The sequence below is a fragment of the Spermophilus citellus genome (genome assembly GCF_964194105.1).
Source record: "Spermophilus citellus genome assembly, chromosome: 5".
In the NCBI taxonomy this organism is placed as follows: domain Eukaryota; kingdom Metazoa; phylum Chordata; class Mammalia; order Rodentia; family Sciuridae; genus Spermophilus; species Spermophilus citellus.
The window spans coordinates 48,708,303-48,731,386 of NC_138186.1; the positions used below are offsets into that span (position 1 = coordinate 48,708,303).

The 23,084-nt window shown below is 40.1% G+C and overlaps 1 protein-coding gene across 1 annotated transcript; it reads left to right on the forward strand.

Annotated features, from left to right (window-relative positions):
• Window positions 1-1,014: 1,014 nt before the first annotated feature.
• LOC308649383 (butyrophilin subfamily 1 member A1-like) lies at window positions 1,015-22,685 on the forward strand (the record flags this gene model as incomplete). Its single annotated transcript, XM_081294972.1, has 4 exons — window positions 1,015-1,151; window positions 3,452-3,771; window positions 3,880-4,080; window positions 22,555-22,685. The coding sequence occupies 4 exons, from the start codon at window positions 1,015-1,017 to the stop codon at window positions 22,683-22,685; spliced, it is 789 nt and encodes a 262-aa protein (XP_081151098.1).
• Between the last annotated feature and the right edge of the window lie 399 nt (window positions 22,686-23,084).

A 23,084-nucleotide genomic window follows, 5' to 3' on the forward strand; every position in this document is an offset into this window, starting at 1 on the left:
TGAGGAAGCACAGAGGTCAGTGTTGTTGGACTAGAGCCCATGGGGAGAGAATCAGTAGGTGAGTCAGAGGGGTCTTTGGAAGAAGGGTCCACCTTGTCAGATCTGGGGAGAAGTGGGGAGCCATGTGGAGGCTTTGAGCAGAGCAGAAACATGGATTAGCTCACCTGTTAAAAGGATCACTGAGGTCAGGAATCCTAGTCATCCTCCAGTTGAGATTTAATGGTGACTGAGACCAGAGTGGAGTGGCACATGGTTTGAGAGTAGCTCTTTGGAGGCCCATTGCAGCGTGTCCTGGAGAGGAGTCATGTGGTAGCCTCAGAATCCCAAGAACACCAAGGATGGAGTGTGAGGTGAACTTGCTTCTTGAACATGAAGTGATGGGGGTTTCTGTGAATGATGAGAGCAGGATTTTCATAGCAGGAAGTAGCATTTGGATTTGTGTTTTAAAGTGCATATCTATTTCTCTCCTCCCTCAGTGGAGGAGAAAAATATAGACTGAAGTAAATAATTTAGAATAGGAAGAGGTGAATTTCCAGGGTGTGGCTGAATGACCAAAGAGTGCTGACCTAGGCCGCAGATGTGCTCTTTGTCAGTTTCAGGTTTGTCCCAAGACAGGGGTTTGTTAGACCTGGGGTTCCCAATCTGTGCTCCCCAGACCACCCTTGGAACTCCTTGCATATGTGTATTCACTGGCCTACCCCAGATCTAGTGAATGAGATGCTCTGCAGTGGGATTCAGTGATATGTTCTCCATAAAGCATCCTAGTGGCTCTCGTTCATGAGAGTTTGAGAATCACTGAATTAGAGATTTCTTCATGGGAGGGCCTGGGACCAGGAGCAGAAGCTAATGAGGGAGTGTCTGGAATCATTTTTGGCCACATCATAATGATCAGAAGATCTCTTCCAAGTCCATCAGATTTCTGGCCCCTATTCCAGCTTTCCTGGCCTTCCTACTTGATGGTGTGTGTTCTTGTTTTTTGGTCTGTGTCTCTCTAGCTTTCTCCCCACTCTGTCTATGTCCACAGAGCAGTTCCAGGTTGTTGGCCCTCGACATCTCATTGTGGCAGTGCTGGGCGAGGATGCCATACTGCCCTGCTCCCTAGTCCCAGTCATGAATGCAGAGAACATGAAGGAAAGGCTCAAAGGGAGTAGGTATTTAGCCAGGTGAATATGTGGGGGCCCAGAGTTTAAAGCTGAGGGAGCACCTGTTATGAAACCTTTCAGTTACGAGTATGGTTGATTATTCAGCGTATAATGAGGCCATCATGGTTGGTAGGAGGTGTGAGGGGGAGGATGGTAAGAAGTGGCAATACTGGAATAAAGTATTAACTTTATAATACTGTATTAACACCACTCTCAGGTGTCAGGATGAGGTCATTAGGAGTGGACACCTGGGCTGGCACAAGAGCCCTGGATGTTGATGGGCTGGAAGGTAAAAAGGCAGAAGGCATACAACATGTTGATTGTGGCTACTTGCATTTTACCAGATAGTTCTTGGGGTTGAATGTGTGAGCTCTGAGGGTCTCAGATGGTGGAGTTTGGGGAGAAGTGTTGGAGAGGAAGGCAGTTACCAGGTCAGTAAAGGCTTTGTGTGCTGTGTTATGGAGTTTGGATGCAGAGTAGGGGAAATCCTAAACAGAGCCATGCTGGGAATGCTCATGTTGGCAGTTGTGAATGGATGGATGGGAGGTGAGCAAGAAGGAGGCCTGGAGTGCAGTTACGATGTGGAGAGAATGAGTGCCTGACCTGAGGCATGGCAGTGGGGTGGGAGAGGAGGGGTCAGACAGGTTTAGAAACTAGAGTCAACTGAGTAGATTTGTGGGCCCAAACTTTGGAAGGCCAGGAGAAGACTTCAGAGACTTCCAGGGTTTTATTGGAACTATTTGTTGTTTGTGGCAGGACTATTGATACCTGCTGTAATAATGCTGTGTAACAAACAGCCACAATCTCAGGTGCATCTGGCAAGAAAAATGTATTTAATTTAGGCACTAATCAAATTCAACTAATTGGGGCTGAACTTTGCTAGTCTTACCTGGGTTTACTCATACATCTTTGGTCATGTTTCCAAAATATAATTAAAAACAAAATCTCCCATGCTAGGAGAAAACACTTTTATTACTGAATAAGCATCAAACCAGAGTGTGAAAAATATTATGGTGATCTGTGAATGGATCACACAACCAGAAAGGAATTTCATCTTTCTTTTTATAGCCAAGCACATATAATCTCCTGTATACTTGTTTTGAAGATGAAGAATAACAAATCCTGAACTAAGAGGGCTCAAAGCTGTATTTGTTTCACATAACTTATCCTACATTTACATGGTAGTTTTGGAGACCATCTGTGTCACCTAGTAGGATTTATCAAGAAGCAAAATAAACTCCTCCAGCTTTATGACAGGATGTAGTTTTACAACTTGGAGCAAGATGTCCACATAAGTTAGGCTCCTATCTTTCCACAGAAAAGGGGGCAAAGGGTTGCTATCTTCTCTGATGTTTACATTTCAAAGAATTGGTTCCCAGGTCCTTGAGAAAGGCATTCCTGAGCCAAAAATCTGGCAATAAACCTAATCAGTTTTCAAAATCATATATAAACATTTCAAAAGAGGAGAAAGTGCAGTTCTGTAATTGAAAGTTCCTAAAGCAAATGGTATAATAAAAAGGAATAGCATCTTCTTTTTTGCAACATGGAGAATTAAGGTTTTACTTGTAATTTTTATTTGTTCTTAAGTCAGCTGAAAAGTTCACCAGGTGCATCTTGGTTGGGTGTGCTGATGTTTTAGATGGTCATTTGGCTGACATAGGGCAGCTGTAGCAGGTTGACCATACAATGTCACATGAGTCCATCCTCCACTGGGTAGCCCACTACTGTCCTGCTGTGAAAATGGCAGAGGGTAAAACCAAGGTGCAAGTGCTTTTCAAACCTCTGCACTAGTCACATTACCTATTTTCTCATTGGGTAAATCAAATCCTATGCCTGGGCCCAGAGGCAGAATATAAAAGCAATAAAAAGTTTGTGGAAGTGGGAGAACTGGCTTTGAAGAAGGGTGAACAATTGGGGATATTTTAATAATCATTTTATCACAAATGGTGCAAATTTATGAATTCACTTCTGGAGTTTTGAGTTTAAAGTGTATGTGAGGAAACCTGATAAAGATAACTCATGGGAACATGGGTATATGGGAAGAGAATTCAGGAAATAAGGTGGTCACACAGAGAGGCAGATGTCCTAGGAGAGTGTGTGAGGTAAGAAGATAGGAGGTTCAAGGAAGGAGCCCTGAGACCAAATTCTTCCTGTTTCCTTTGGGCCTCATGATTGGGAATAAGAGCCCAGTGCCCTGTGTGGGTCCCTGTGCTCCTTCCTTTTCTTCTATCTTCCCATAGAATTCCAAGAATTCAACATGATAATGACCCCTCTAGTTGTGTAACCTGTAGGTAACTCTGGGGTCTCAGGGCCCAAGGTGGCCTCCTGGGGCTCCATAGCTTCTTTCCCAGAGGGATGGGCTCTGACCCCCACGTGCACATACAGGGGCCAGAAGAGGATGGAGTGCGCATGGTGTGCAAAGCCTCAGGATGGTTCCCTAAGTCCCAGTGGAAGGAACTCAGTGGAAAGAAGTTCCCAGCGCTTTTTGAGGCCCACACCCAAGACAGTGAGGAGCTGTTTAGTGTGGAGGCCACTCTGGTGGTGAGAGACTGTTCTGTGGGGAATGAGACCTGCTCTGTCCTCAACCCTGTCCTGGGCCAGGAGAAGGCCATGGCTATTTACATCCCAGGTCAGTGCTGCTTCCCCCTCCCAGCAGAGCTGTGGGCTGGGGCTGGCCTCTCTGAGTGTGCTGGCTCTCCTGGGTGTGCCCCTGACCTACTGTCTGCCTGGGCCTCAGAGCCCTTCTTCCCTCAGGCTTCTCCCTGGAAGCTAGCATTTGCTGTGATCCTGACCATGCTGGGGCTCCTACTCTTGGAGGCTAGATATTTTATCAGAAAAGCACTTTCCAAAAGGATGCAGGTGAGGCAGGAAAAGCAGCATCTGCAGTGGCTTAAGGAGGAGGAACAGCAGGCAAAGGAAGAGATGCAGAAGGCCATTGGTAAGACCCCACAGGGCAAGTGCACATCTGATGGTGGGTGGGACAGCTGACAGGGGCCAGAGTCTGAGTTCCAGCTCTCTAGGGAGATCCAGGGTCCTGGGACTAGTGGAAGTATTTGAGAATATCAGAGAGGACACCTAGAGACTGGTGGGGTTGGGTGCGTTTGTAGTTAGAAATTCTAGTAAACAAAAAAAAAATTTTCTGGAGTTTTCTAGGCACACAGTGTTTCTTTTTCTTGGAGATGGGGGTTTATGATCTTTTCTATTTTCTTTCAGATGAACTCCAAGCAGGTCTCAGTAAGTTCTGCTTTCCCTCCTGAATTTTGTATGTTTCCTTGGTATCAGATATTTTAGTTCCTAGCTCCCCTATTTCTTCTTTTTCAGGTTAGAGGAAAACTGCATATCTATCTGGTAAGTGACTTTCCAGGTATCTCTGATTTCCTTCTCCTACCTGTGTCCTGGTGTCCCTTCTCCTGTCTCTATCTAGGAACAATCATGTGGGTCTCCATTGCTGGGAGGCTCATTTGGAAACTCGTTGAAGTCAGAACCCTGATCCCTGAGCTTTCCTAGATCTGGGCTGCTATTTCCTACCTACAGCTTGGAAACTTGGGTGTGTACTAAGATGCAGAATATTGTTATAGAGACAGAGCTTTTGACTGTCTAGTATTCTGCATCTTATTTCAACCTTGGCTTGCCCACCTTATATTGTGCAAAAAGCTATCCATGAATTACTTGAGGGTCTTCTTTAGTTTTGGCAGCCAGCGAGGTTTTAGGTTTAACTTTGGAAACTATCTGTGGCTCTACCATGCAATAGATTGCCCAAGACAAATAACCTTTCTCTCTACTCTACTAGGAAGATACTTCATAGTAGCTGTGTAATTGGATGTAACCCGTTGGGAATTGGAAAGCCCACCTATAACCTTTTTTGGTGTAGGAGATTCTATGGAAATCCTCTGATATTCCCTGATATAAAAAAGCAAGCGTGGACTCCATTTTGCATTTTTAGTGTAGAATCTCAATCTGTATGATTGACTACCCTGCCCCACTCCTGATTTCTGAAAATATTTTCTGTGTCCTATGGTCTGTTTCATTGTTTTATTTTTCTTAGCTTTTATTTTGCAGCCAGCATATTCCATTGGTGGGAACCACATTACCATCACCTGTGTGGGTCTCATGTGAGAATATAGATTTTTAGTCTTCAATGCATCTAGCTGTTGGTCTGCATCTAGAAGTTTAAAGGCAGATACTAAAAATTTGTAAAATGATAAGTAATATAAGTAAATGGAGTAATTAATTTAGGAATGTGGCTTTCTCTTCATCTCCCAACAAATCATCATCCAGGGATTTTGTTTTCTCCAACTCCCAAAGGTGCTAATTCAAGTGGGCTGCTCACCACATGTGGGAATGTGGTGGAGTGAATCAAGTACTTCCTAAAGAGTGGTTATTATTCTCTAGAAATATGTCACATGTGAAAAGTTGGGTAGTTTTACCCCATAACTCATTTCTGTCTCTAAATCATTCTTCATTTTTGATAATTTCCCAATTGTCTTTTTTAATTTTGTTTTTACATTTGTGGTCCTGAGTTGTGACCCTGGTGCTTCAGGCATTGTCTGCAAGCCGTATACCACGGGCTACATCCCTTCTCCTTTCCCAAATATATCATTGCCAGTAAAAGCCTGGCATATGTATATCATATATATGCCTTCTGACAATTGTGGAATGATTTATATTTTATTCTCTCAAATATTTTCACACAGTATAATTTTTTTCTTTTTTTTAAATTGTTGGTTGTTCAAAACATTACATAGTTCTTGATATATCATATTTCACACTTTGATTCAAGTGGGTTATGAACTCCCATTTTTACCCCGTATACAGATTGCAGAATCACATCAGTTACACTTCCATTGATTTACATATTGCCATTCTAGTGACTGATGTATTCTTCTGCCTTTCCTATCCTCTACTATCCCCCCTCCCCTCACCTCCCCTCCCCTATTCTCTCTCTACCCCCTCTACTGTAATTCATTTCTCCCCCTTGTATTATTTTTCTCTTTCCCCTCACTTCCTCTTGTATGTAATTTTGTATAACCCTGAAGGTCTCCTTCCATTTCCATGCAATTTCCCTTCTCTCTCCCTTTCCCTCCCACCTCTCATCCCTGTTTAATGTTAGTCTTCTTCTCATGTTCTTCTTCCATACTCTGTTCTTAGTTACTCTCTTTATATCAAAGAAGACATTTGGCATTTGTTTTTTAGGGATTAGCTAGATTCACTTAGCATAATCTGCTCTAATGCCATCTATTTCCCTCCAAATTCTATGATTTTGTCATTTTTAAATGTAGAGTAATACTCCATTGTGTATAAATTCCTCATTTTTTTTTTTTATCCATTCGTCTATTGAAGGGCATCTAGGTTGCTTCCATAGTCTTGCTATTGTGAATTGTGCTGCTATGAACATCGATGTGGCAGTGTCCCTGTAGCATGCTCTTTTTAGGTCTTTAGGGAATAGACCGAGAAGGGGAATAGCTGGGTCAAATGGTGGTTCCATTCCCAGCTTTCCAAGAAATCTCCATACTGCTTTCCAAATTGGCTGCACCAATTTGCAGTCCCACCAACAATGTACAAGTGTACCCTTTTCCCCACATCCTCGCCAGCACTTGTTGTTGTTTGACTTCAGAATGGCTGCCAATCTTACTGGAGTGAGATGGTATCTTAGGGTGGTTTTGATTTGCATTTCTCTGACTGCTAGAGATGGTGAGCATTTTTTCCTGTACTTGTTGATTGATTGTATGTCTTCCTCTGAGAAGTGTCTGTTCAGGTCCTTGGCCCATTTGTTGATTGGGTTATCTGTTATCTTATTGTCTAATTTTTGAGTTCTTTGTATACTCTGGATATTAGGGCTCTATCTGAAGTGTGAGGAGTAAGATTTGTTCCCAGGATGTAGGCACCCTATTTACCTCTCTTATTGTTTCTTTTGCTGAGAAAAAAGTTTTTAGTTTGAGTAAGTCCCATTTGTTGATTCTAGATATTAACTCTTATGCTATGGGTGTCCTATTGAGGAATTTGGAGCCCGACCCCACAGTATGTAGGTCGTAGCCAACTTTTTCTTCTATCAGATGCTGTGTCTCTGATTTGATATGAAGCTCCTTGATCCATTTAGAGTTAACTTTTGTGCATGGCGAGAGAAAGGGATTCAGTTTCATTTTGTTGCATATGGATTTCCAGTTTTCCCAGCACCATTTGTTGAAGATGCTATCCTTCCTTCATTGCATCCTTTTAGCCCCTTTATCAAATATAAGAAAGTTGTAGTTTTGTGGGTTGGTTTCTGTGTCCTCTATTCTGTAACATTGGTCCACCCGCCTGTTTTGGTACCAGCACCATGCTGTTTTTGTTACTATTGCTCTGTAGTATAGTTTGAAGTCTGGTATCGCTATACCACCTGATTCACACTTCCTGCTTAGCATTGTTTTTGCTATTCTGGGTCTTTTATTTTTCCATATGAATTTCATGATTGCTTTCTCTATTTCTGCAAGAAATGCTGTTGGGATTTTGATTGGCATTGCATTAAATCTATAGAGAACATTTGGTAATATCGCCATTTTGATGATGTTAGTTCTGCCTATCCATGAACAGGTATATTTTTCCATCTTCAAAGATCTTCTTCAATTTCTCTCTTTAGGGTTCTGTAGTTTTCATTGTATAAGTCTTTCACCTCTTTAGTTAGGTTGATTCCCAAGTATTTTATTTTTTTGAAGATATTGTGAATGGAGTGGTTGTCCTCATTTCCATTTCAGAGGATTTGTCGCTGATATACAGGAATGCCTTTGATTTATGCGTGTTGATTTTATATCCTGCCACTTTGCTGAATTCATTTAGTAGCTCTAATAGTTTCTTTGTAGACCCTTTTGGGTCTGCTAGGTATAGAATCATGTCATCTGCAAATAGTGATAATTTAAGTTCTTCTTTTCCTATTTTTATGCCTTTAATTTCTTTTGTCTGTCTAATTGCTCTGGCCAGTGTTTCGAGAACTATGTTGAACAGAAGTTGTGAGAGAGGGCATCCCTGTCTTGTTCCAGATTTTAGAGGGAATGCCTTCAATTTTTCTCCATTCAGAATGATGCTAGCCTGAGGCTTAGCATAGATTGCTTTTACAATGTTGGGGTATGTTCCTCTTATCCCTAGATTTTCTAGAGTTTTGAACATAAAGGGATGCTGTACTTTGTCGAATGCCTTTTCCGCATCTATCGAGATGATCATATGGTTCTTATTTTTAAGTCTATTGATGTGGTGAATAACTTTTATTGATTTCCGTATATTGAACCAGCCTTGCATCCCAGGGATGAATCCTACTTGATCATGGTGCACAATGTTTTTTATGTGCCTTTGTATCCGATTCGCCAGAATTTTATTGAGGATTTTTGCATCTATGTTCATTAGAGATATTGATCTGTAGTTTTCTTTCTTTGAAGTGTCTTTGTTGGGTTTAGGAATCAGGGTGATGTTGGCCTTGTAGAATGAATTTGTAAGTTCTCCCTCTTTTTCTAATTCCTGAAATAGCTTGAAAATTATTGGTATTAGTTCCTCTTTAAAGGTTTTGTAAAACTCTACTCTATACCCATCCGGTCCTGGGCTTTTCTTAGTTGGTAGTCTTTTGATGGTTTCTTCTATTTCCTCCATTGATATTGGTCTGTTTAGGTTGTCTATATCCTCCTGACTCAATCTGGGCAGATCATATGACTTAAGAAATTTAGGGATGCCTTCACTATCTTCTATTTTATTGGAGTATAAGGATTCAAAATAATTTCTGATTGTCTTCTGTATTTCTGAAGTGTCTGTTGTGATATTGCCTTTTTCATCCCGTATGCTAGTAATTTGAGTTCTCTCTCTTCTTCTCTTCCTTAGCATGGCTAAGGGTCTGTCGATCTTATTTATTTTTTCAAAGAACCAACTTTTCGTTTTATCAATTTTTTCAATTGTTTCCTTTGTTTTGATTTCATTAATTTGAGCTCTGATTTTAATTATTTCTTGCCTTCTACTTCCTTTGCTGTTGTTTTGCTCTTCTTTTTCTAGGATTTTGAGATGAAGTATGAGATCATTTATTTGTTGTTTTTCTCTTTTTTTAAGGAATGAACTCCAAGCAATGAATTTTCCTCTTAGAACTGCTTTCAATGTGTCCCATAGATTCCAATATGTTGTGTCTGTGTTTTCATTTATCTCTAAGAATTTTTTAATTTCCTCCTTGATGTCTTCTATAACCCATTGATCATTCAGTAACCTATTGTTTATTCTCCAAGTGATGCATGATTTTTCCTTCCTTCTTTTATCGTTGATTTTCAGTTTCATTCCATTATGATCAGATAAGATGCATGGTATTATCTCTACTCCTTTATATTGTCTAAGAGTTGCCCTGTGACATAATACATGATCTATTTTTGAGAAGGATCCATGTGCTGCTGAAAAAAAACTGTAACTGCTTGATGTTGGGTGGTATATTCTATATATGTCAATTAAGTCTAGGTTATTAATTGTGTTATTGAGTTCTATAGTTTCCTTATTCAACTTTTGTTTGGAAGTTCTGTCCAGTGGTGAGAGAGGTGTGTTGAAGTCTCCCATGATAATTGTATGGTGGTCTATTAGACTCTTGAACTTGAGAAGAGTTTATTTGATGAACATAGCTGCACCATTGTTTGGGGCATATATATTTATAATTGTTATGTCTTGTTGGTGTATGCTTCCCTTGAGCAGTATGTAATGTCCCTCTTTATCCCTTTTGATTAACTTTGGCTTGAAATCTATTTTATTTGATATGAGTATGGACATTCCTGCTTGTTTCCGAAGTCCATATGAGTGATATGATATTTCCCAACCTTTCACCTTCAGTCTATGTATGTCTTTTCCTATCAAATGCGTCTCCTGTAGGCAGCATATTGTTGGGTCATGTTTTGTGATCCATTCTACTAGCCTGTGTCTCTTAATTGGTGAGTTTAAGCCATTAACATTTAGGGTTATTATTGAGATATGGCTTGTTCTTCCAGCCATATTTGTTTATTTATGTTACTAAACATGGTTTGTTTTCTTCTTTGATTATTCCCCCCCCCTTTACTGTCCTACCTCCCACTGTTGGTTTTCATTGTTATTTTCCATTTCCTCTTCCTGTAATGTTTTGCTGAGGATTTTTTGAAGAGATGGTTTTCTAGCTGCAAATTCTTTTAACTTTTGTTTATCATGGAAGGTTTTAATTTCATCTTCCATCCTGAAGCTTAATTTTGCTGGATGCAAAATTCTTGGTTGGAACCCATTTTCTTTCAGTGTTTGAAATATGTTATTCCAGGATCTTCTAGCTTTCAGAGTCTGTGTTGAGAGATCAGCTGTTATCCTGATTGGTTTACCCCTAAATGTAATCTGCTTCCTTTCTCTTGTAGCTTTTAAAATTCTCTCCTTATTCTGTATGTTGGGCATCTTCATTATAATGTGTCTAGGTGTGGATCTCTTATGATTTTGCACATTCGGCGTCCTATAGGCTTCTAGGATTTGGGATTCTGTCTCATTCTTCAAGTCTGGGAAGTTTTCTCGTATTATTTCATTGAATAGATTGCTCATTCCTTTGGTTTGGACCTGTATACCTTCCTGTATTCCAATGACTCTTAAGTTTGGTCTCTTTATGTTATCCCATATTTCTTGGATGTTCTGCTCATGGTTTCTTAACAGTCTCGCTGAGCTGTCTATGTTCTTTTCAAGTTGAAATCCTTTGGCTTCATTGTCTGATGTTCTATCTTCTAAGTGTTCTACTCTGCTGGTAGTATTCTCAATTGAGATTTTAAGTTGGTTTATTGCTTCCTGCATTTCTAGGATTTCTGTTTGTTTGTTTTTTATAACCTCTATCTCCCTGTATAGTTGATCTTTTGCTTCCTGGATTTGTTTATGTAATTCATTGTTGAAGTGATCTTTCATTGTCTGATTTTGCTGTCTAATGTCTTCCTTGAGACTCCAGATCATCTGAAGCATGTATATCCTGAATTGTTTATATGACATTCCATCTGCTGCAGATATTACCTCTTCTAACTTTGAGTTGACCTGCATTGCTTGTGGTCCTTTCTTTCCTTGTCTCTTTATACTGTTCGCGTTTCTTTCTGCTTGGTGAAAATGTTGTGTTATTGAATTTTCCCCCTATATATTTGTATTGCTCTTGTATAGTTGCAAAGTCTCCCATGCAGGCACAGGTGGCTTCTCTGCTCCTCCTCCAATTGGGGCAATGTGCCTACCACACCGGAAGGCCACGGGGCCTGTTCTGCTGGTCGGTAGCAGGTCCGCCTAACTTGCAGGCGCGGGCGGCGGCTCTGCCCCTCTGCAGGTCGCTGGGCCTGTTCTGCTGGTGGGTCTCAGGTCCGCCTATCTTGCAGGCATGGGTGGTGGCTCTGCCCCTCAGCGGGTCGCTGGGCCTGTTCTGTCTGTCGGTTGTAGGTCTGGCCTGTTCTGCTGGTGGGTCATAGGTCTGCCTACGTTGCAGGCGCGTGGGGCAGTGCTGCCACTCCGCGGGTTTCTGGGCCTGTTCTGCCGGTGGGTCACAGGTCCACCTACCTTGCAGGTGCGGGGCACGGCTCTGCCCTTCCGCAGGCCGCTGGGCCTGTTCTGCCGGTGGGTCGCAGGTCTGCCTACCTTGCAGGTGTGGTTGGCAGCTCTGCCCCTTCGCGGGCCACTGGGCCTGTTCTGTCGGTGGTCACAGTTCCGCCTACCTTGCAGGCGCAGGGGGAGGGGGCGGCTTTCCCCTCAGCAGGCCGCTGGGCCTGTTCTGCAGGTGGGTTGCAGGTCCTCCTACTTTGCAGCCATGGTTGGCAGCTCTGCCCCTCTGTGGGCCACTGGGCCTGTTCTGTTGGTGGTCACAGTTCTGACTACCTTGCAGGCGCAGGGGGAGGGGGCGGCTCTGCCCCTCAGCAGGCCACTGGGCCTCTTCTGCTGGTGGGTCCACACAGTATAATTTTTATCGTTAGCAGCAAAACTGAATAAAGACAGATACAATATGGATTTTTATGAGTTTTGAGGCAGATGTTTTCCTGACAGGGAAAGCAGTGGGACAGTGGCAGAAGTTGGCCTGGAAAGCAACTGGCTTGATCTGTGGTCCAGAGGTTTTCCCACAACACCTTGCTGACCATGCATACTGCAAGAGGCCATTTCCTTTCTGGTCTCTGTCCTCCTGTGGGTAGTCTCATCTTTAGAATGGGGCGGACGCCAGGGCAGGTACATTCATGATGATTGGGCTTGTTTGACCTGTGGTCTCACCACCGTGTGTTCCCTTTTACCTGGAGGAAGGCCCCCCATGTGCAGGTAAGTGACTTTGATGTTTCCTTGGCCTTCCCTCCTCCAGGGTCCTCCTCTGCACTTTTGTATTAGTGGCCTCCACCCATGATGGGATGGGTTTTCCTGCTCTCTCTTCTCTAATTTGTTTCCAACCTTCCCAGTAAACACTTTTAATTTCTCTTGAGTCTTTTTTTTCATAATCATCACACATTAATCTGCCCCCTGCCCAAACTAACCAAAGCCAAGCACAACATGAAAGCAAAATTCTCCTAAAAGGAGAGAAAAATGATTGTCATTTGCATTGGAAGACCACAGGGACTTCTCCTTGGGATTGAACCACAGAATTTAACTCACATTACTGTATTTAAAACATTCTTCATTTTTTTAAACATTTTTTAAGTTGTAGGTGGACACAATAGCTTTATTTTATTTTTATATGGTGCTGAATATGGAACCCATGCCTCATGCATGCTAGGTGAGCACTCTAAATCTGAGCCACAACCTCAGCCCTAAAACATTCAACTAATGTACCAAATGTCTTTTTTTAAATTCTGATTTTAGCTTTTCATTTTGTGGGGGTGAGGAGTGAACACTTTTTAGGTTTATCCTCTACTGCAGGTTAGGGTTATCTGTACCCCCTGAAAACATAATGTTCAATTGCTGTTAGTTGGCGGTGCAGTAACACTGGAGAGTTCAGTTGTGAGGACAGCCTAGATGGACCACGGTTGTAACTGTGGATAGGAATTGCTTGTCTCCATAAAATTTTAGAAATCATATTTGACAGTTTATGAGTTTCATCTTCCTAATGTGGGGCCTTGGTTTTATATTCCTTTTACCTCAGATTCCTACCCTTTGGGTCAAGGTTTGGTTTTGTTGTTTCTTCCTGGTCCTCTGGATATTGGTCTTCTCTCAGCCCCCTCATACTCTGACTTGCTTTCCTAGTGGGATTGCTTCTAAGCACCTTATAAGCAAATTGGTTGCTAAGAAATGAGTTTCTGGTGTTCTAAATTTGGGGTCCAGGATGCTAAGGGGGGTATGTGAACCACATGAAAGTATATGCAAACTATTCTCAGGAACAAAATGCAAGTTAATGTTCACAACAATTTTCTCTGCTTTTAAGAGAATTTTGTTTTGCCTGTTGAGCTTGGTCTTTGATTTTTTTAATGTATGAAGATAATAAAAGGAGGAACCTGGGAAGTTTAAAATTGTTTACCTGAGAAAGGGTATGGAACAAATCAATGAAGAAAGGATGAGGTGGGAGTAGAGAGGGCATCAGAAGGAAAGTAGAGTGCCCAAGATTCACATAGACATTTTGGGTGTGCTGAAGCAGTGAGAGCTGGAAGATTACATCCAAGGTAGTTTGAGTTGAGTGTGAAGAGGATTTGCAGGTTCTTTGTGTGCATGAAATGTAACCAACTCCTTGATACATCTTTGAGAGTTTTCAGTGAATATATTGTTTGTGTGTGTGTTCATGTGTGTGTGTGTGTGTGTGTGAATTCCATTAAGCCATTTCTAAGTAATCATCTCATTGAGTTTGCCTGTGATAATGAGACCACTTCCCGCTTCCAGTAGCAGTTATGAAAGGCATATGCTAAGGCAGTTTCCAATGCAAAGAAAGATTATCTAGAGGACTCTTGAACTCTGGGTGTGAGTTTAAGACCTTTGCCATCTGAATTTGTATAATATTCCCTTTTCTTGCTCTGGATATTTCTTTTTAACATCAGGGATATAGACTGTGAGAGTCTGAGGAGAGTGAGCCATTGTATCAAGGAGGCTTTGGATTCAGATGTATGAGGAACACTCTTTGAGAATCTTAATGATTTTCCTGGGGACATGTTTATTAAAAAAGAAGGATCAAATAGTCTTTTTTTTCATCTCCACATTATCTGCTGAATTAACATCTACATGTTTTCATATATAACTTGCATACTCTTTTATTTTATAAGAATAAACACCTATGTATACTAGAATCCACACTTTCATATTAACAGGTCCATAGTGTGAAGTGAACTAATGTCTGATCTCATTTTATTCATGAAATTATAACAATGAGTTATAAATTAAAATTATCTTGGGGAATTATGGGAAGGATGCATTAAGGTGCATAGCATGGTACTTGACACACCAGAAAGTCCCAAAAGTTTTTTTTTCTTTCACTCTTTCTCCTTTTCTCCCTATCTGCTTCCTTCTCCCTTTGATTCTCCTTTGATGATCTAAGTCAGTTATTATATATAAAATTATAATTGGATTCCAACTAATGTCTTGGTGAAAAAATGAGTGAAATTTACTTTTCTCCAAGGGTTATCTGGGTCTGGTCAACCATTTTATATGATCTAGTTTCTATCAAGCAACTCAACAAAGATGGAAGTACAAATGTATGTGATTGAACCTGTATTAGTGCAAATGGGGGGCATAAATTTAGACACTAATATTTAAGGAAGAAAAAAATCTTGTTCACTTATTATTATTATTTTTAAATTAATATTATATTGCAATAGTAATTGTTTGACTAATTACAAGGACATTTTAAAAAGTGTATATATGATAGCAGAATGCATTACAATTCTTATTACACATATAGAGCACAATTTTTCATATCTGGTTGTATACAAAGTATATTCATTGCAATTCGTGTCTTCATTCCTGTATTCTGGATAATAATGATCATCACATTCCACCATCAATTATAACCCCATGTCCCCTCCCTTCCCCTCCAACCTCTCTGCCTTATCTAGAGTTTCTCTATTCCTCCCATGCTCTCTCTCCCTATTCCACTATCAATCAGCCTCCTTATATCAAAGAAATCATTCAGTATTTGTTTTTTTGGGGGGATTGGCTAACTTCACTTAGCATTATATTCTCTAACTTCATCCATTTACCTGCAAATGCCATGATTTTGTTATCTTTTATTGCTGGGTAATATTCCATTATGTATACATGCCACAATTTTTTTATCCATTCATCTATTGAAAGGCATCTAGTTTGGTTCCACAGTTTAGCTATTGTGAATTCTGCTGCTATAAACATTGATGTGGCTGTGTCCCTCTGGTATTCTGTTTTTACATCCTTTAGGTATAGACCAAGGAGAGGGATAGCTGGAATAAATAGTGGTTCCATTCCCAATTTTCCAAGAAGTCTCCATACTGCTTTCCAGATTTGCTGCACCAATTTTCAGTCCCACCAGCAGTGTATGTATCATTTTTCCCCATGTTCTCACCAACACTTATTGTTGTTTGTCTTCATAATAGCTGCTATTCTGACTGGAGTGAGATGAAATCTTAGAGTGGTTTGACTTTCATTTCTCTAATTGCTAATGATGATGAATATTTTTTCATGTATTTTTTCATAATTGATTGTACATCATCTTCTGAGAAGTGCTTGTTCATGTCCTTGGCCCATTTATTGATTGGGTTATTTGTTTTTTTTCATGCTTAGCTTTTTGAGTTCTTTATAAACCCTAGAGATTAGTGTTCTATCTTATGTCTGAGGGGTAAAGATTTGCTCCCAAGATGTAGTCTCTCTATTCACCTCACAGATTGTTTCTTGTGCTGAGAAGAAACTTTTTAGTTTGAGTTCATCCTACTTATTGATTCTTGATTTTAATTCTTGTGCCACAGGAGTCATATCAAGAAGTTGGATCTAACCCCACATTATGGAGATTAGGGCCTATTTTTTCTTCTATTAGACACAGGGTCTCTTGTTTCATTTCTAAGTCCTTGATCCATTTTGAGTTGAGTTTTGTGCATAGTGAGAGATAGGGGTTTAATTTCACTTCCAGTTTTCCCAGCACCATTTGTTGAAGAGGTTATCTTTTCTCCAATGCATGTTCTTGCACATTTGTCTAAGATAATTGTAGTTTAGTGGGTTAGTCTTTGTGTCCTCTATTATGTACCATTGGCCTACCAGTCTGTTTTGGTGCCAATGCCATGCTGTTTTTGTTACTATTGCTCTGTAGTATATATAGTTTAAGGTCTAGTATTGTGTGTGTTCTGGTTACTGGTGTGATCAATTGGTCTCTCTGCTACCTCAATCATGGGGAGTAGCAGAGGCAGAATCAACACACAGACACTGGGAGCTGGTGACAGCTGGCAGGTGACAACCATTGTCGAACTCCAGGCAATCTCATTTAATGTGGAAGTTATTACAATTGCTATAGAATGCATCTTCCATTCATACTTAAGCAATCAGTTTATACAACATGTAGAAACCAATCATCTTATGATTAATGTAGCCACACTATCAGGAAGTTGTAAATATTGCTATATGGTAAAAGGTAGACTGGAAGGATCATTGTCCCTAGGGGAGGGGACCTTATTAATCAGGGGTTTCATGCCCTGACGCACCTAACTCATGGTTTCCTGGCCTTGTAGCTTGGCAATGCTGACCTCAAGCACTGAGGATATGGTTTCAGTGACAGCTTGCTAGAGCAGAGCACCCCCTCCTGCAGGTGTTTCTGTACAAGCATAGGTCTTCCTAGCACTCTGAGCTGCCCGTAGCTGCTAGCTATAAACCAAAAGTTATTCTAAAATGGTATAGTGATGCCACCTGCTTCACTGTTCCTGCTAAGGATTGCTTTAGCTATTCTGGGTCTCTTATTTTTCCAGATGAATTACAAAATTGCTTTTTTTTATTTCTATGAGGAATGTAATTGGAATTTTGATCTGAATTGCACTAAATCTGTGTAGTGCTTTTGGTAGTATGGTCATTTTGATAATATTAATTCTGCCTATCCAAGAGCAAGACAGATTTCTCCATCTTCTAAGGTCTGCTTTGATTTCTTTAGGGTTCTTTAATTTTCATTATATAGATCTTTCACCTCTTTCTTTATATTGATTCCCAGGTAATTTATTTTTTGGAGGCTATATAAAATGGGGTAGTTTTCCTCGTTTCCCTGTCTGTGGATTTGTCACTGATATACAGAAATGCCTTTGATTTATGGGTGTTGATTTTATATCCTACTTTGGTGAATTCATTTACTAGTTCTAGAAGTTTTCTGGTGGAACTTTTAGGGTTTTTCAAGTATAGAATCATATCATCAGCAAATACTGCCAATTTGATTCTTTGGGTTTTTTTTGTGTGTGTGCGTGCCTGTGTGCACCCCTTTAATTTCTGTCATCTAATTGTTGTATCCAGTGTTTCAAGAACTATATTAAATAGAAGTGGTGAAAGAGGGCATCCCTGTCTTGTTCCCGTTTTTATTTTTTATTTGATTAAATTGATTTTATTATTTTTTTAAAGTACAGACAACAGTGGAATGCATTATAATCCTTATTATACATATAGAGCACCATTTTTTGTATCTCTGTATTTAAATATGTGCACAACAATTTATGCCATTATACATATACTTTTTTCTTTTTTTGTATTACAATTCTTAATACACATATATACCAAATTTTTTTATATCTCTGTTTGTATATAAGGTATGTTGCCACCCAATTCAAGTCTTCATACATGTACTCTGTATAATGATGACCATCACATTCCACCATCCTTGCTAATCTCCTTCCCCTTCCCTTTATATACCCTAGAGATTAGTGCTCTATATGATTTGTGAGGGGTAAAAATTTGCTCCCAGGATTTGGCCTCTCTGTTCATCTCACCGATTGTTTCTCTTGCTGAGAAAAAACTTTTTAGTTTGAATTAATCCCATTTATTGATTCTTGTTTTTAATTCTTGTGCTATAGAAATCTTATTAAGGAAGTTGAGGCCTAATCCCACATGATGAAGATTAGGGCCTAATTTTTCTTCTATTAGATGGAGAGTCTCTAGTTTTATTCCTAGGTCCTTGATCTATTTTGAGTTAAGTTTTGTGCATGGTGAAAGGTAGGGTTTTAATTTCATTTTGTTGTGTATGGATTTCCAGTTTTCCCAGCACCATTTGTTGAAGATGCTATCTTTTCTTCAGTGCATGTTTTTTTGGCACCTTTGTCTAATATAAGGTAATTGTAATGTTTGGATTAGTCTCTGTGTCCTCTATTCTGTACCATTGATCTATTGGCTTGTTCTTGGTGCCAATACCATGCTGTTTTTGTTACTATTGATCTGTAGTATAGTTTAAGGTCTGGTATAACAATACCACCTGCTTTTCTCTTCCTGCTTACAATTGATTTAGCTATTCTGGGTCTTTTATTTTTCCAGATGAATTTCATGACTGCTTTTTCTACTTCTATGAGAAATGCCATTGGGATTTTAATAGGAATTACATTAAGCCTGTATAGTGATTTGGTAGTATGGTCATTTTGATAATTTAATTCTACCTATACATGAACAAGGTAGTTCTTTCCATCTTATAAGATCTTCTTTGATTTCTCTCTTTAGGCTTCTGTAGTTTTCATTGTACAGATCTTTCACCTCTTTTGTTAAGTTGATTCCCAAGTATCTTATTGTTTTTGAGGATATTGTGAATGGGGTAGTTTTTCTCATTTCCTTCTCAGAGACTTTGTCACTAACATACAGAAATGTGTTTGATTTATGGGTGTTGATTTTATATCCTGCTATTCTGCTGAATTCATTTACTAGTTCTAGAAGTTTTCTGTTGGAGTTTTTTGGGTCCTCTAGGTATAGAATCATATCATCAGCAAATAGTGCTAGTTTAAGTTCTTCTTTTCCTATACTTATTCCTTTCATTTCTTTCATCTGTCTAATTGCTCTGGTCAGTGTTTCAAGAACTATGTTGAATAGAAGTGGGTGAGAGAGGGCATCTCTGTAATGTTCCAGATTTTAGAGGGAATGCCTTCAATTTTTCTGTTTAGAATAATGTTGGCCTGAGGCTTAACATAGATAGCCTTCAGCATATTGGGACATGTTCCTGTTATCCGCAGTTTTTCTAGTGTTTTGAACATAAAGCAGTGTTTGTATGTTGTCAAATGCTTTTTATGCATCTATCAAGATGATCATATGATTCTTATCTTTAAGTCTATTGATGTGATGAATTACATTTATTGATTTCCATATGTTGAAATAACCTTGCATCCCTGGGATGAATCCCACTTGATCATGATGCACAATCTTTTTGATATGTTTTTGTATTCAATTTACTAGATTTTTTTTGAGAATTTTTGTATCTATGTTCATTAGAGATATTATCTGAAGTTTTCTTTCTTTGATGTGTCTTTGTCTGGTTTGGGGATCAGGGGGATATCGCCTAATAGAATGAGGCTTTTTGTGGTTGGTAGACTTTTGATGGCATCTGCATTTTGTCACTTGAAATTGATTTGTTTAAATTGTGTATATCATCCTGATTTAATTTGGGCAAATTATATGAATCTAGAAATTTGTCAATGCCTTTGATAATTTCTATTTTATTGGAGTACAAGATTTCAAAATAATTTCTGTTTATCTTCTGTATTTATGTAGTGTCTGTTGTGATATTTCCTTTTTCATCATGTATGTTAGTGATGTGAATTTTCTCTCTTCTCCTCTTTGTTAGCATGGCTAAGGGTCTGTCAGTTTTATTTATTTTTTCAAAGAACCCACTTTTTGTTCTGTCAATTTTTTCAATTGTTCCTTTTGTTTCAATTTTATTGCTTTCAGCTCCGATTTTAATTATTTCCTGTCTTCTGCTGATTTTGGTGTTGATTTGTTTTTCTTTCTCTAGAGATTTGAGAGGTAATGTTAAGTAATTTATTGTTGACCTTTTATTCTTTTAAGGAATGAACTACATGCACTGAATTTTCCTTTTAGAACTGCTTTCATAGTGTCCTAGAGATTTTGATATGTTGTATCTGTTCTCATTCACCTCTAAAAAATTTTTAAATCCCTTCCATAATGTCTTCTGTAACCCATTGTTCATTCATTAGCATATTATTTATTCTCTAGGTGTTGGATTGGATCTACCTTGCTCTTGGATAGGCAGAATTAATATCATCAAAATGACCAGATCTGTTGTAATTTTGTACATTTGATGTCTTGTAAGCCTCTTGTATTTGATTTTCCAATTCATTCTTCATGCTTGGAAAATTTTCTGATATTATCTCATTAAAGAGATTGTGCATTTCTTTGGTTTGAAACTCTGTGCCTTCCTCTATCCCAATAACTCTTAGATTTATTTGGTCTTTTGATGCTGTTCCATGAATCTTGGATGTTCTGTTTATGGTTTCTAAGTTTCTTCACTCTGTGATCAACTTTATTTTCCAGATTGTATACTTTGTCTTCATTATCTGATGTTCTTTCTTCCAAGTGATCTAGTCTGTTGGTTATGCTTTCTATTGAGTTTTTTATTTGATTTATTGTATCCTTCATTTTAAGGATTTCTAACTGTTTTTTTTCATGGTACAGACCATGAGACAGATCTCTCTCTTGAAGTAATCTTTTGCTACCTGAATTTGCTCTCTTATTTCATTGTTGGAATGATCAATTTTTGCCTGTGTTTGATCATTTAGGTCATTTTGTATTTCATAGATCATTTTAATTATGAACCTTCTGAACTCCTTCTCTGATATTTCGTGAACTTTGCTGTCCATGGGTTCTGTTATTATAGTATCCTGGATTGTTTGGGGCACCTTCCTCCCTTGTTTTTTCATGTTGTCTTATGTGTCTTCCTTTCTTGCAGTGTGGATCTGAGATATTATAGTTCCTCCCCTATATTCTTGTAGTACCTGTGAAGATTGTCTTATCTTACCTTGATGTTGAGCTTCCAAATCCTGATGGTGTTCCTCAATGAATGCAACTGCATCCTGGATCTGCGTCCTTCATATGTTGCAGTGGGTGGATATAGGCACTGGACTTGACACCCCAAGGTTTTCTGCCAGTCAGAAGGGGCATTCCTGCGCCTAAGCCTAGGCTCTGCCAGTGCCTGCCCCACCTGTGGAGGGGTGGAATGGGCCTACTGAGAGCCTGGATCCCTTGTGGACTGGTGTGGGCAGTCTGGGCTGGCTCTTGGTTCCCATGGTAGTCCACTGGTTAGAAGGGGCAGTTCTGCACCAGAGGCTCCACTCTGGCAAGTTTCTGCCCCACCAGGAAAGGCATGGACCAGGCCTGCTATCCCCCACCCCTGGGCCCCACAGATGCTGGTGTGGGTGGATCTGGGCCTCTGGACTTTATCTCCCATGGTAGTCTACTGACAGTCAGTTTCTTATAAGTAATTGGAGGTCTTGGAAATTTTGATAACCTCAATTAAATATCTTGATAACCCAGTTTTCAGGATGGTTGTGTGTCTGTGCCTTGAGAAAAGCATTATTTGGTAGTTAAATCTGAACAGTGACCTTTCGGATTTATATGCACCGTTTTGAGGGATGTTAAGCTTTTGGGCTTAGTCTTCATGGGAAAGCTGCAGCAGAATGTGTGAGGGGTGTTTGTGTGTGTGTGTGTGTGTGTGTGTGTGTGTGTGTGTAAAAATATGCAGCAGCAGAATGTTTTCACATAGCTTTTCCCTTCTCCCTTCCACATTGCTGTGTTTCAAAAGACTTGGTACTGACCCTGATGTCTAGAGACTCTGCAAATCCCTGATATGAGATCTGTGTTCTCTCGTAGATTGACGGAAGGAACAGTTCCCAGCCTATGAGTGACTGTGTGCTTCTAGATGTTCCTCCTGTTGTCCTCATGGCTTCTGGCTTCTCCTTAAGTTCTCTGTGGTAATTCAGATGCTGGCATCACCAACAGTGTTACCATGGCAGAAGTGATGGTCACAACACTGGTACTGGTTCTCAAGGGTCCTGTCACAAATCTACCCCCCCCAATCAGCCTCTGGCTCTTTCTCCTGTTTGAGGACTTGGGCTTGAGTTACAAGACTCATATTGCAGGAGGCTTATTACCTCCTCAGCTCAGGCAACTCTGTGGCTGTGAGGTGGTGGGTGGCTGAGTGCTTTTTATTGGGGCAGGAGGGGACTTTGCATGATTGATAACTCTCTCAACAGGTCCTATCACTCTGGATCCAGACTCTGCTCACCACAGGCTTTCTGTCTTATGAAAAGATGCATGTGACCTGGAAGGACCCCTGTGTGTATCGTGATGAGAAATGCAGTGTGTTGGGTCTTGAGGGCATCACATCAGGAAGATGTTACTGGGAAGTGGTTATAGAGAAAGGATGGTTCAGCAGGTGGAATCTGGGAGTCTGAAGCAAAGATGTGAAAAGAATAGGTTGGCAGGAGGAATTACCAGGTAGGGAGTTTTAGGTCATGGGGAAGTTTAAGGATAGATATTGTGCCTGGACTGATCCTGTGACTTGGTTATCTCCTAGGCAAGATCCCTGCCAGGGTGGGGGTTTTCCTGGACTACAGTGAAGGGGATGTCTCCTTCTATAACTTGATGGATGGTTTTCATATTTTTTCTTTCCCTCCAGTTTTCTTTTGTGGAGCTCTCTTTCTATAATTCATGTTTATGTATGGAGATGTGTCCATGAGAATTTGCTCCATGGAGAATGGGTTTGAGGGGCTCCCTGTACACCTCAACAATTTATTTCCTTTGTAGGCGATCATGAGCACCTTAATGGATGGGTGAACTCTGGCTGTGGTGTTGATGGTGCTCACCCAGAGGCTGAATCTTCATTACTTCCCTGAAACTTTCAGGTTGTCCCACAGGGTCCCTTGCTGTCCTTGATCCCCCACTGTGGCCCTTCCTTTGGCTACAGACTCCCTGTGGCAAAATCTCCTGAGATGATACTTGGAAGGCTCACTGGGCTTGTCTTCCTGCTCTGTGTTCAGATTTCATATGTGTGGTTATGAGAGTTCTGTTCATGTCTTATGTTCAGATAGCAGAAGAAAAAATTTG